Source organism: Camelina sativa, chromosome 4, assembly GCF_000633955.1.
Source record: "Camelina sativa cultivar DH55 chromosome 4, Cs, whole genome shotgun sequence".
NCBI classification, from domain to species: domain Eukaryota; kingdom Viridiplantae; phylum Streptophyta; class Magnoliopsida; order Brassicales; family Brassicaceae; genus Camelina; species Camelina sativa.
In genome coordinates this window covers 27,434,137-27,448,151 of record NC_025688.1, presented here as the reverse complement: position 1 = coordinate 27,448,151, position 14,015 = coordinate 27,434,137, and the positions used below count along the sequence as shown (strand labels likewise).

The window sequence follows — 14,015 nt, the reverse complement described above, 5'->3', positions numbered from 1 at the left end:
TCCAGTGTAACCAGGATAATTCATATGCTGAGGAGGGCTTCCCCAGCGATAGCGGTGATCAGATGAAGTCCCAAATCCTGAGGTGTGTGGAGCAGCAAACCTCATGGAGTTGGAAATCCCCCCTGCTATATGCTCTGGCAATGAATGGGGTTGCCCATAGGAAACGTTGTGCATCAAACCCTTGTTCAGGATAGTTTGGTTTGGATGATTCAATAGCCCTTGGTCATTATTATTGACTGGTGAAAACCCGTGAAAGCTAGAGGGATGAGAAGGAAGAATTGAAGCCAGCCCAGGCATATTATCTGAGTTAACTGGCCTGACCATTCCTAGACCATGTGGCAATGGAAAGGCATGCGAAGGAGAGCCCTTCACTGGGCTACCAATTGGCCAGTTACCTGTTAAATAGATTGAATGAATTCCTGACAAGGCAAGCTAACCAATGGAGAGAAAAAAAGAAAAAAAGAAATGATCAATATGAAATTACCTGGTGGGGAATTAGCAACTTGTGAACCTACTTGATTGAAGAAATTTGTAACTTCGTGTCTGTCCAAATCTTGCTGACTTTGTGATGGAACCGAGCTGCATACATATAGTTTCAGTGCACTGTGTATATAAGAATATACTCAGTTCTTGGAAATATACAAAGTGCAGGCAACTCACAGTCGACGAACCCCTCCAGGGCGGCTAAGTTCGAGCTTTATACATTTACCACCTATCTCGCTTCTGTTCAGTGCTTTCAGGGCTGTCTCTGCATCTCTAACGTCATAGTACTCAATGAACCTGTGGAATCTCCTGTTCGGGGTCTCTCTAATCTGCATTTACAAGAAAAGAATCAATCAGTGGATGATTTTGATACATTAAATACCAAACAAAGAGAAGAATATCTAAGATAAGCCATTGCATAGTAAATGCACATTTGAAAATACAAGTTGACCTAAGAAACATAAATTACCTCTCTTATTTCACCATAGGCACCGAACAGCTGAAGTAGCTCATCGTTCGATATTGTTGTGTCCACATTAAAAATCACAAGAGTCCCTTGATTCATATCCTTCTCTGACGGATTTTCCTACCATGTGGTAGTAACCTGATGATTAGAAAAGTACTAATGGAAAGCTGAAACTTCAAAGCAAGAATAGTTCTCCTAGACCATACTTTAGGAATCGAAAAGTGAATGTCCAGTGTCCTTTTTCGTAAGAGTGTGTTCTGTAGTGCACGCATTGCGGCATGAGCAGCTCGGATATCATAGTAGGATATCATAACAAAACCCCTGCTTTTGCATGCAGTATACAAACTTCTGATCTCCCCAAAGGGCTGGGGACAAGTAGAAATCAAGTCAGCAAAGGCAAGCAAGCCTCGATGGTAAATGAGTTAAGACTAATGAGAAAAGTATGCGTTACCTCAAAAAGGGCGCTTAACTCAGAATCCTCAACACTACTGTTGATATTTCTTACAAATAATGTCCTTGAAGGATGTTCACCGTTTGGATGTTCTACTGAAACCCTGCCAGACGTATTGGGACGTTTACGAGGAGCAAATGCATTTGCAGCAGCGCGATCAGATATCTGCAACCCTGACACATCAACAGCATGATTATCCTGGGATTCAAGATCCAACTCCATACCCCCTCCCGTGCAAAAGACATCACACTCTTCGAGGTCTTCAAGTTCATCAGGCAACCCGGTAAAATTAAGCTCATCAATAAGGCCAGGAAGGAGCTCATTTTCATCCTCAGGGAGAAAAGAATCAGGTTCAGCATCTTCCAAAGAATCTTTCTCTGAGTTACCTATGGCAAGTTTGTTCAGAATGGGTGAGTTATCATCAAAGGAGAGCCAACTATCTGAATCAGTCATATTCACTGCAAGTTTGTCAAAAACAAAACAGTAAAAAAGATATTAGCAGTGAATCCAGGTAAATCAAGATTCCATCATATTGAATCACTAAAAGAAGCTAGGACATACGCTTATCATGAAAAAGAGTAGGCAATGAGCTTGAGAACATGCTAAGATCACTTGCAAAACGATATCTAGTGCCTCCAATAAAAGTCTCAGATGATCTACTCAGCAAAGATGGCATGTCTAGATTTGACACAATAGCCAAATAAATTAGATATCAAATAGTAAAAGAACCAAAACAAAAAGGAAACAAAGAAAGAATCTTATGATACCAGCAGATAGTGATTCCTTGGGTTCTAGCTCCATCTTTTTGCCTTCTGCAACTACAAACAAAACAACCAGAGACAAACTATATATGTGAATCCTATGACAATTCACATAAAAACAGAACCTTTACTTTCTAAGATCATGAGTTCTCGAACTTATGATATAACACAAGCTACTACTGTTGTCTTTCCTAATCAAGAACAAGCAGAAACAGAATCGAAGGAAAAAAAAACCATGAAATCTCTTCAGTTACGTTGGTCAACTCGATGAATAGACAACAAAAAAAAAAAAAGAGAAGCTTTTGTTGCTTGTGGCGACAAAACATCAAGAAACTAAAAAAAATCAAAGCTTTAAAAAAACCCAGAACAATCACAATCAAAACTACATGAAGAGGAGAAATCAAACAAATAAAGGAATACAAAAACTTCATATGAATCATAACACAAAAACTTCATATGAACCGATTTTGCAGAAATTGAGTAAATAAGTTAGTAGTAGTACCTGCGATGATGGAGGAAACCATTAACAAGAAATAAAAGAAGAAGCTTTAAGAGAAACAAAACAAGAAACGAAAGGGAAAAGAATCGGAGAAGCAAAAAAAAAAAAAGAGGGGAGAAGAGAAGAGGCAAATGTTTTCGTAGAAGAAGAGGAATTTATTGCTTACACTCTTCCTCCTCCTCCTCCTTCCGTTGCCGGGAAATTACACAACCCCCCAGTAAACAAAAACTGAGAAAGAGAAGAGAGAGAGAGAGAGAGAGAGAGAGAGAGGAAAAAGGCTAATATTTAATTATTTATTTTATGAAGTAATTACAATTTAAAGTTTAAAAGTTATGTTATTTTACTTATTAATTAGAGTGCTATGATTTCTAAAAATCGTTTTTTAGAGAGAGAGAGAGAGAGAGGCCTAACCCCGTTGACACAAACCTAATAAACATATACAATTGTGACATCTGATAATATGTTACTAATATTTACACGAATTTATCAACATGTCCTCTGGTCAATATGTTTCTTACACGAATTCTATTCATCGAATACATCAAAAAACCTTTCCCAAGACTTATTACAAATTATCTATATTCAATAAATTAAAAAAAAAAAAAACAAAAAGTAGAGACAACAAATTCTTCCTCCAAAACCATAAATCATAAAACTTTAATAATACATCTGTTTAGTAGATAAAATCTTTTTCTTTTCTTTTTTTATGGTAAGGAGTAGATAAATTAATACTGAAATTAAATCATACTGATACCAAAGATAACAAAAAAGGGTTCTTTATTAATACTAAAATTAAATCATACTTAAATACCCCCCCTCTCTCATAACAAATAAAACAATTATATTGATTAAAAATAATCAGATCATTAATTAATATTATGGGCCTTACTCAACATTTACAATGTGGGCCTTAATTACATGATCAGATAATCGTTAGTTTTTTGATCTAAATATGTCAGAACTTATTTTGACGAAAGCTCATGTCTCCCCCCTCGAGTGATGTTTATACATTTTATGCACTGGAATGAATGAACATATTATTTCTCTTACACATTTATAAAATCATTAACTGATCAAATTTGGCAACATTAAAAATATTGGTAAAATAAGCTTTAAACTGTAAGATTACAAAATAATATTTTAGATTACGTTTTTTAAAAATCGATTATATTGCTTAAAGATCCATTTATATAAAAACTGTCTAAATATCTGTACTTGCTTTTCTAACATGCTCACATTTATTATCTAGTCAAATATAATTAAAATAATCAAATATATCGTCAATGCATGATACATAATCAATTTTAGTCAAACTCCACATTAATCAAATATGATTTTGATTTCCATCATTAACTTTTGATATATTCAGTTATAGTAGTTTTGGGATTCTCTCCATTTTGAAAAGACAATAAAAATAAATGAAAATCTCTCTTTTATCATATATATATATATATATATATATCCAATTAAATAAAAATATAGTAGAAAAAGTAGATAAACAACCTTTCACAAAAAAAAAACTAAGAAAACATAGAACGCAAATTTCTTGGTATATATAATGGGTGTCACAAAAAGGTCTATAACTGTTTTTCTAACAGTCTTGACAATATCGTTTTCTTCTTACAACGTTTTAGCGATATCAGGTATGTTGTTTCTTTTAGAATAATTTTTTTTGGTTACTTTCCAGTTACCCTTGATCATTTCAAAAGCAATATTAATGTATGTATAGAATTATATTATTAATGTGGAATTGTATATATGTGCAGTGGGCGGATCTGGTCCATGCATTTTCAAATGTGGAGGTTTATTGGATGATCATGCATGTTTCCATGACTGTAGTTTGAAAAAGGGTTACAAGAATGGATATTGTATCGGAACTCCTCCACGTTGTTGTTGTACCCGTGAGGCCACGACTAGCTATATTCATAAGTAATTGGCGACTTAAGCATTAAGTTCTACGTTCTTGTAGTATGTGATTTTATATATAAAAGGTGAACTTCCTTAATTGTTGCTTTTCAGTTCTTGATAATAAGAATGGACAAAAATAATGAGGTAATAGAGAGATATATAAGAAGATAACACATGCAGTCTCCTCCCCCAACCAATTATAAATTGTAAGCCAAACTTAATAGCCCTTCAAATATATATATCAACAGAAACGAAGCAAGATGTATCTTAAACACCATCATCTCCTCCCCTAGCATCTCAACCCCAAATTAGGGTTCCAGTGTTCAACAACATCAGCAAATCATAATTTAAAATTAATTTCTACTGAGAAAACTTCCTGAAATTATGTGGATTTACATAGTCAACCTTCCAAAAATCACTATAAAGACATGGTTACTACTACGTATCATTGAAAAACATTCAAATAACTAACATGAAAACAAAATTTGAGCGTGATGACAAAAAGGACAATTTCTTAATCTTAAGTATACTTGCTCAGTTACTCAATCAATACTCAGTCTATGGACTTCAGCAAAAATATTGGTAAATAAAATTTTAAAATTTAAAATTAAAACTTCAATTTGATTAAATTTATAGATTTAATTCTATTTTTTAAAAGATCATTTATAAAGAGACTGTAGATATTTTACTTATTCTAATATGCTCACATTTATTGTCTAGTCAAATTTAATTTAAATAGTCAGATACTCAGATTTATAGTTAATTATACATAATCAATTTTAGTCAAACTCCACATGATTTTTATCCATTAATGGTCTTATATGGTCTTGCAAGTTGCAATCAAGGTGATTGGCATGTGATCAATACAAATATATGTTGATATAGTTAATTATTTTTTCCANTGGGAGCAACAACATCGTGGAGGATTTCCATCACAGTATCCATGCTTGTATCCCACCTTCCCAGTACAGTCATGGAAGCATGCATGATTATCAAGTAAACCTTCACATTTAAAAAGGCATAGACGAGATTCGGCTGGTTCGACCACTGCACATATACACACATACATGTAATTTTCTATTATTAATTCTATATACGTTTAAGAAAAGAAAAATGTGTGAAATTATTGTTGAAGAAGTGATCAAAGATGATTAAAAAATAACAAAAATAAATCAAAATCTTCTAAGAAAACAACATACCTGACCCACCCAAAACGTTGTAATAAGACGATGAAATTGTCAATACCACAAGAAAAACAATTACAGATGTCTTTGTGATAGTACCCATTATATACTAAGAAATTGTGTTCTCTGATTTCTTTTTTTTTTTTGTTAAGAGTTTTGTTTATCTACTTCTCTCCAAAACTCTCACTTTTCTACTGTCTTTGCAAAATTAATTGGATCTTCTATATATATATATATATATATATATATATATAGAAGATCCAATTAATTTTGCAAAGACAGTAGAAAAGTGAGAGTTTTGGAGAGAAGTAGATAAACAAAACTCTTAACAAAAAAAAAAAAGAAATCAGAGAACACAATTTCTTAGTATATAATGGGTACTATCACAAAGACATCTGTAATTGTTTTTCTTGTGGTATTGACAATTTCATCGTCTTATTACAACGTTTTGGGTGGGTCAGGTATGTTGTTTTCTTAGAAGATTTTGATTTATTTTTGTTATTTTTTAATCATCTTTGATCACTTCTTCAACAATAATTTCACACATTTTTCTTTTCTTAAACGTATATAGAATTAATAATAGAAAATTACATGTATGTGTGTATATGTGCAGTGGTCGAACCAGCCGAATCTCGTCTATGCCTTTTTAAATGTGAAGGTTTACTTGATAATCATGCATGCTTCCATGACTGTACTGGGAAGGTGGGATACAAGCATGGATACTGTGATGGAAATCCTCCACGATGTTGTTGCTCCCATGATTAGCTATATTCATAAGTAGTTGAACTTTCAAGTTATGTGATTTCTAGTATGTTGCTTTTAAATTTTGATAATAAAATAATAAATGAGAAAAAAAAAAAAAAAGAGAGAGAGCTAATGAAGAGATGAAAAGACCTACAATGGTAAGTTGGTAACCTCATTGAAAAACATTCAAGATAAAATAATATGAAAAAAAATTTGAGCGTGATCGCAAAAAGACAATTGATTAATCTTCAGTATACATTCAGTTACTTAATACTTAGTCTTTTTTTGGTCAATACCCAATACTCTATACAGTCAATATTCAGTCTATGAATCCATCCAAAATCATTTAAGAATTATTCGCAGCAAAAATATTGGTAAATACTAAATAGTAAGATTTAAGAACTTTAACATGTAAACTTAAAATTTCAATCGGATTAAATATATAGATGTTATTTTTATTTTTAAGATCCATTTATATAAAGACTGTGTAAATATTTCTACTTCTTCTAATATATATGCTCACATTTATTGTCTACTGAAATTTAATTAAAATATTGTTTGGTTGATTTACACTCTGATTTTTGGCATTGATGTTTTGTTTGCTCACCAAGAAGAGCATCAACACATTTTACACGTCAATTTGATCAAAGATAGTATACAGTCCAGACGAGGAAAAGTGTTGTGAATAAAAGAGTGTTGTGAAGCTATATCATATTGGTGCGTCCGTGGCGGACCGAGGAACATTTTTTACGGGGGTGCAATTTGTTTTCTTAAACGGTTAAAATGTTTTGAAAAAACTATTAGTGTAATAGGGTGCAGTCGAACTCGGGTTAAGGTCGGTTAGCTAAGTAGGGACAAACCAACTTTGCTACAGATAAAGTATTAGGTAGGTAGAAAAATATCTTTATTTGTATTTGACCTCCCTACCTCCTACGTAGGTCCGCCACGTGACGGGATCGAAGAACGACAATTCAGAAACCACAAGTCTCGCATAGATCGGAGCCTCGGAGGTATCAGACAGAAGCTTCGGGTGGTCAGGTGATGTTAATCGACGAATTATGGAGGTGGAAGGTCAAATCGGACCGATTAGATGACGATTGCTGCTTCGGACAGAATTAATGAAAGAGTGTTGTGAATCTATCAGCATTGCCTTAAAATATACCATACTAGAAACGCATAACTCAACATCAATCACCAATTAATTAATGAACATAATCGTTTAATATCATATGAAGCAGCGACAGCATGGAGGCTTTCCAACACATCGTCCACCAGGGCGATCATATACAGTAATACAGTCATTGATGCATGCATGATCATCCAATATACCTCCTCCACATTGAAAAATGCAAGTACCAAATTTTGCTGGCTCAATCACTGCACATACATACACATTCAATTTTATAAATCCTTATATACATGTAATTTTCTATTACTAATAATATATACTTAACAAAGAAAAACTAAACTATTCTCTTCAAAATGATCAANAAAAAAAAAAAAAAAAAAAAAAAAAAAAAAAAAACATAAACATCTTCTCAAAACACAACATACCTGACTCAGCCAAAACATTATCATAGGAAAGCGAAATTGTCAATGCTATTATAAGAAAAACATTTATCCAGCTTTTTGTGAGACCCATTGAAATATATCTAGAAATTAGGTTCTATGGGTCTTTTGCTTTTCTTTCGTGGAGTTTTATTTTATAGGAATGAAAAAGTCTGAATTGTCTACTATATATGTTTTTACCAGTGTTCAAGAAAGCGCTAGGCGGAATCTGGGCGTTGACCTAACGCCTAACGCCTAGAACGCTTAGTCGGGGCCTAGACGGTTTTTAGGCGGTTTAGGCGTTTACAACATAAAACATTATATATATATAATTATATTAAAATATATGTTATAAAAATGAAAAAATTATAAATTATAAACAATGGTAAGAAAAATACATTTATTTAAGTTATATTAACAACATATAAATATTTATAATTACGTATATAGATATAAAACATAATAATTTAATTATATGTAATTTAAAAATCAAAAATAAATATTAAAATAAAATGTATGTAATTTTAAGCGGGTTAGGCGGTCATCTAGGCGTCTGCTGAGCGCCTAGCGCCTAGACGGCCGCCTAGACCGCTTTCTTGAACACTGGTTTTTACTATACATTAATTGGATCTTCCATATACAAGTTTTTTTTGACTAAGGAAGGTTGTCATTTATTTTTATTGCCTTTTGGAAAATAGAAAGATTCTACAATTTCTATAATTATATATCGGAAATAAATAGTAATAATTGTATATCAAATTTGTGTAAAATCACTTTGACTACAAGACGTTACCAAACAAAAAAAAAAAATTTGGCTTCAAGACCATTCATGAAAACAACATTAATGTGGAGTTTGACAATGAATGGTTATTACTTATTAGTGTTTCGGTGTTCAGATGGTTTATGGTTTTTATATTTTAGATTTTGAATTTTGGTAATTGATTTCTTGGTTTTTTAAACTTTTCTACTCCTAAATTTAAAGAAATCTATTTTTTGAAAATCTTGAATGGTAAAAAAATAGATCTTCAAAGAAGCAAAATCCAAAAACTACCTAAAAACTTTGAATGGTTGCAGATTTTGTTGCAGTTTTTTTTTTTTTTTTGATTCTGCAAAATCAATTAATTTACCATCTCGGTTTTATCAAAAATAGATATCTTAAGAAACAAGAAACAATAAACTCTTGTCTCAAAATATCCTTTTGTGTGTGTTAAAGAGCTATGTTGTAGAATTTGGCTACAGTTTAAGGTTTTATGGTTTAGAAGAACATTTTTTTTTTTTTAGCTCTGAAAATTTGTCAAAGTTGCGTGCTATGTTACACTGCTGTTGATCGCTGATTTACACTCTGATTTCTGGCAGTGATGTTTTGTTTTTGCTCATCATGAAGAGAGCCTGCATCATCACGATGTCTACTAGTTTTCGTGAGACACATGAGGACCCTCAGTTTGTGGTAGTGTGCTTGAAGCAATCCCATGGTTGCGTGGTGAAAAACAATACTGATAGTTTTGAGTGTGCACTAACTAGATCGTCCTTGCAAAACCCGTACGCTCACAGACCAATATCGAGCTCCCTTCAGTCCTTGACCAACCTCATTATAAAAGTATTTTTGGNTCTTTACTCTATTTCTCTCTATCGATCATCATAATCTTCGCCCATCATCATCATCATCATCATCATCGAATCAGTGTTCTTCGGGGTGATCAATCACAAATAACCTGTGCTACCATTCATCTAACTAGATCAGAAATGTTATATAAGATATTGTATTACAATATGTTCATAATAAACAGTGTTTTTACACAAAAGCCTTAACCGAACAAACATAAATAAGAAAAGAAACTAAATGATAATGAAAAAACTAAAACATAAATAAAGAAAAAACTGACTCAAACTAAGAGATACGACCCCTGAATGCATATGGCCAAATCCTGGTCCGCCATAAAAGAAATGAGTTCCCAACTCATCTCTATGCAATTTCTTGACGTCGTAATAAGGAGTATCTGCCTGTGTAAACAACTCAGGGGTCGTCTGGAAACTGCAAGTGTGATCAACCACTTGTATGTTCCTGAAATAGCTCGCGTTTCCAAACCCTTCTTGGGGGAAACGCCCTGAGTCCATCTGCGTCTTCGTGTGTCGTCCGAAGCTCTCTGAGTCAATGATTTCTCCACCCCAATCGATTTTCCGTGCATGATCGCCTAAAGTGGTGAAAAGTTCCCTAGGCCAGTATCCTACCAAGTCGGTGCCTACACGCAGCCACCAGTTTCCACTTCGGGGATCCTGGAAATGTTTATATTTTCTATTATTAAAAAAAAAGCTGATGATATAATAATAGAACTTTAATTTATAAAATACATGAAAGGTAAAGAAAAAACAACCTTCCAAACCAGAATAGTCATCTCAAACTGGCGACCACCGACGCTAGATACTGGAGAAATAGCACCTCCTAGGACAATCTCGCTGCTGGTTTGAATAAAGCCAGGTTTGCGAAGGTTGTACCCTCCGGTTGTAATGTATACGTCACTCTGTGAAATATCAATATTTCTGTTAGAATGCAAAGGTATATGCATTTTGCTTATAAGAAAACTTATGTGTACATATATGATATCATATTATATTATCTACCAAAAGATGCATGTGTCTTCAGAGAAACAAAAACCTTATAAACCAACCAATAAGATTTTACTATGTTGTTTTTACTTTAAATACTGAGTAAACTTATATAATATTTTGGATTTTAACAAAGACAAAAAAAAAATCAAATACAAGTATGGATTGATTTTGAATCTTATTTATCTATTTCTAACATAGTTGGAAAATAAATTGAATACTTATTTTATATATATATTGAATGAAAGGTCTTTGCAAACTAAAGTCTGTGTTATTAAGAAAAAAAACAAGATGAGTTATAATAACTGTATAGTTGATTCTATAGTAAATCCAGGCGATTTAAAAATCTATATATTGTTAATCATCTTGTTTTCTTGCAGTGCTCCATTGACTTATATTGTTTATAGCACTATTATGAATAAGTTTGAAAATTTAACTTAATACTAATTAATAGATTGTAGTAATAATAAAATAAGGTGATTTATGTTTGAAAATGTGAATTAAATTAAGTACAAAGAAAAGAACACGTACCGTCCAATAGATGAACAATCTTGGCTTGTTGTCGTTGTATAACTCCTCGCACACCTAAATAATTAAAAAAATAAAAATTATTTATTGTATTAGTCAAATTTATATAATTAAATTAACGGATTAGGAAAGGAATAACAAATATCAAACAAAAAGCATAGTATTCCAAACCTGCCAGCCGACTTCAATAGTGTTGAGATTTTCTGTCTCGTAGTCTCCCGAAGTTATCCAAACTTGGGAAAGACTAAACTCGGTACGGTTTTCAACAACAGGTTCCCACACGTTGATCGTAGCTATGGTCCCATACAGTTTCTGTTGGCTGATACCCGTAGTCACCTCTGCATACTATTTATTTAGAACAAAAAAAATACCACAGTTAATATAAAGTTATAAATGGCTGATTTCTAGAACATTTTACTACTATTGTTTTATAATATTTGTAAACTCAATAAACTTCTAATCATGATGTTTGACAAAAGAAACAAAAGAAACATTGATCTTAATTCCAAAATTCAATAAGAAAAAAAAATTCAGACCCGACCCTGTTAAATATATCGAAAAACCTTAAGCCTTAAGGCCCGAAACAGAAACATTTTGAAATAGTCTCGTTTGACCATAATAAACTAAAAAAAAAAGTATGGACTAAAACGTATATTTATTTATTTTAAATCGACACAGTTTTAAAACGTGTAATAAAATATATAATAGGATTAACCATTTTATTTACCTGATGTTGAGGAGGACTCGGTTAACCGTGCCCGTTTCGGGTTTTGCCCGATGACCCAAAGCAGTTTCGTTTTGCACTGGTATAGTGCTTAGGGGGCACTTTACCTTGCTGATGTGTGCTTCATATGTTGTCCATTCACTTTTTGCCCTAGTTCCAGTCGTTCTAGGGATCTCTGACGGTGACTTCTGTAACAAAAAGAAATTAAAATTTTTAAGTAACATGAAATTAAATTATAAATGATAATCAACACATACTACAACAAATAAAATAAATTTTCTAAAAACGTAATAAACAAACCTGTAATGTGTGATTTATTAGAAGAGGAAGGGAAAAAGCTGGTTGGTCATGTATGCCGATGCAATAATAGACCTCATCTGAAGCCAGTCAAAATTAAATTTCAAAAATATAAAACATATTAGTATATTTTTATCACAAAAAAAAAAAAGAAGAAGAAGATATAAAAAAAAAAACTATTATCAGATGTGAATCGTTCATCTCTAGATGTGATTCAGTTCTGCGCTTTTGAGTTTTTTTTTTCTTATCCATCTCTGGATTAGCTTCTCCAATAGCTCAGAAAGGTTTGTACGCTATCATCAATTTCTTCGGAATTTGTTTGTGTTTATGAAGAGGGTCTAATGGATTTGTGAAGAAATTTTGGGTAGCAGCAGAGTTGGTGAACCTCAAAATTTACAGAGAATTTTTTTTTAAGGTAATCTTCTTCTACTGAATCTAAGTTTGCGTCGATCTCTGTTACAAGTTTCAATAAACGAAGTTCAGCAATGTTTTCTCATGACTATTGGGAATCTATATATATGGTGGTGAATTGGTAACAAGAGAATGGGTCAAAAAAAGAATGAATTGAATGATCTGTAAAATGAACTTTTGTAGTTGGAGAATGAATGTTCAGTTGTTCTGCAATTTTTTCTTCTTGCTGAGCTAAAGGTTTTGTGGTATAGGTTGTTGTTGCGAAAAAATGCAACCTCTAAACAATACATTCGGAGTTTGGAGAAGGTTCAAATATCAACTTCAATTGGAAAACTCTAGAATTACTTGTGAGTGCTCCTTTCCTTTAGAGTTTCACACTAATTCTTTTGTTGCATGTTTTTGAAATTCCAATTCAATTCTCAGTTTTTTTCTTGTTCAGTTGAGTTTTCAGGCGGTTAAACAATAAAAGTCTTATAGGAACCTGACTTTTCTACTTAAGAGCGAGGGACTCACCTCTAGTGTTGTATGGTCTCTAAGTTCTGCCTTGTATATATTGTTCCATAGTCAAACAAAATACATTTAGAGAATATTTACCAACTTATTTGTTATTTATATCTTAATGTGCAGCAACATTTCGTATAACAATCATAGCGATTCGTTGCCAACAGTGTCTGTTAAAGTAAGCTTTTCTAGACCTATCCAAGAACTTATCTTTCCACCGAAGTGAAACTAAAAGCATTGTATTAGTCGTCTTAGATCCCCGGTGCATTCTAATAGTGAAATGTTAATCAATGACATTCCAGGCTCAAAGAAAGACAGTATGTATGTAGGTCTGGTTTGACATGGATTATTGCTTTCAATCCTGTGCAGGTACAAATATTTTATTTGATTCCCATCAAAAAAATTCATCTTACGTGAACTATTTTGTATTTCTATATGACTGGAGATAGAGTTTTGCAATACTCAGGCTTTGGGGTTAGTCATAATTAGGCTTTGAGATTTGGTTTTGTGACAACTCAGAGGACTGTTACCTAGAACCAACATTTGTAATGATATCGGTTTGGCCCGTTTGTATTTTCTTTATAGGTAATCTTTTTTAATGACTGCAAGAAAAGGAGTAAGAAGAGACCCCAAGGAAGAATGGAAAAATGCAGAAAGAGAAGCTAAAAGCAAAAAATGTTTATGATAAAAGTGGTAGATTTATGAACTTTTTAGTTCTTTTATGAGTTTGAAAACATATAAATATGTCTTTAAGATTTGGATCTTATGTTGTGTCCAGATGATTGATGGTTAATGTTATGTCATGGTGATTATTATTTGACTAGTTTTATTGCTCTTCAGTTTTTTACGGATTACAATTTAATTTAGTGAGAAATTAATACTTACTTTTGAAATTGAAATCAGCAA

At 32.6% G+C, this 14,015-nt stretch overlaps 2 protein-coding genes across 3 annotated transcripts in view; both read right to left on the bottom strand.

Moving 5' to 3' along the window:
- Window positions 1-2,820, bottom strand: part of LOC104782803 (protein MEI2-like 2) — a 4,739-nt gene extending 1,919 nt beyond the window's left edge. The window contains exons 1-9 of one of the 2 annotated variants that reach the window (XM_019245044.1): window positions 2,664-2,820; window positions 2,168-2,218; window positions 1,962-2,078; window positions 1,401-1,858; window positions 1,156-1,314; window positions 953-1,069; window positions 661-812; window positions 485-579; window positions 12-395 (exon numbers count right to left, since the gene is read on the bottom strand). In XM_019245044.1, the coding sequence (XP_019100589.1) occupies window positions 12-395; window positions 485-579; window positions 661-812; window positions 953-1,069; window positions 1,156-1,314; window positions 1,401-1,858; window positions 1,962-2,078; window positions 2,168-2,218; window positions 2,664-2,685 (1,555 nt within the window). In that variant the 5' untranslated portion in view covers window positions 2,686-2,820. The remainder of the gene's footprint in view (window positions 1-11; window positions 396-484; window positions 580-660; window positions 813-952; window positions 1,070-1,155; window positions 1,315-1,400; window positions 1,859-1,961; window positions 2,079-2,167; window positions 2,219-2,663) is intronic. The other variant, XM_010507840.1, reaches the window with a different exon arrangement.
- Window positions 9,837-14,015, bottom strand: part of LOC104784377 — an 8,804-nt gene continuing 4,625 nt past the window's right edge. Inside the window, exons 2-7 of the mRNA XM_010509409.1 lie at window positions 12,008-12,088; window positions 11,348-11,521; window positions 11,180-11,233; window positions 10,417-10,563; window positions 9,944-10,318; window positions 9,837-9,848 (exon numbers count right to left, since the gene is read on the bottom strand). Of these exons, the coding sequence (XP_010507711.1) occupies window positions 9,837-9,848; window positions 9,944-10,318; window positions 10,417-10,563; window positions 11,180-11,233; window positions 11,348-11,521; window positions 12,008-12,088 (843 nt within the window). The remainder of the gene's footprint in view (window positions 9,849-9,943; window positions 10,319-10,416; window positions 10,564-11,179; window positions 11,234-11,347; window positions 11,522-12,007; window positions 12,089-14,015) is intronic.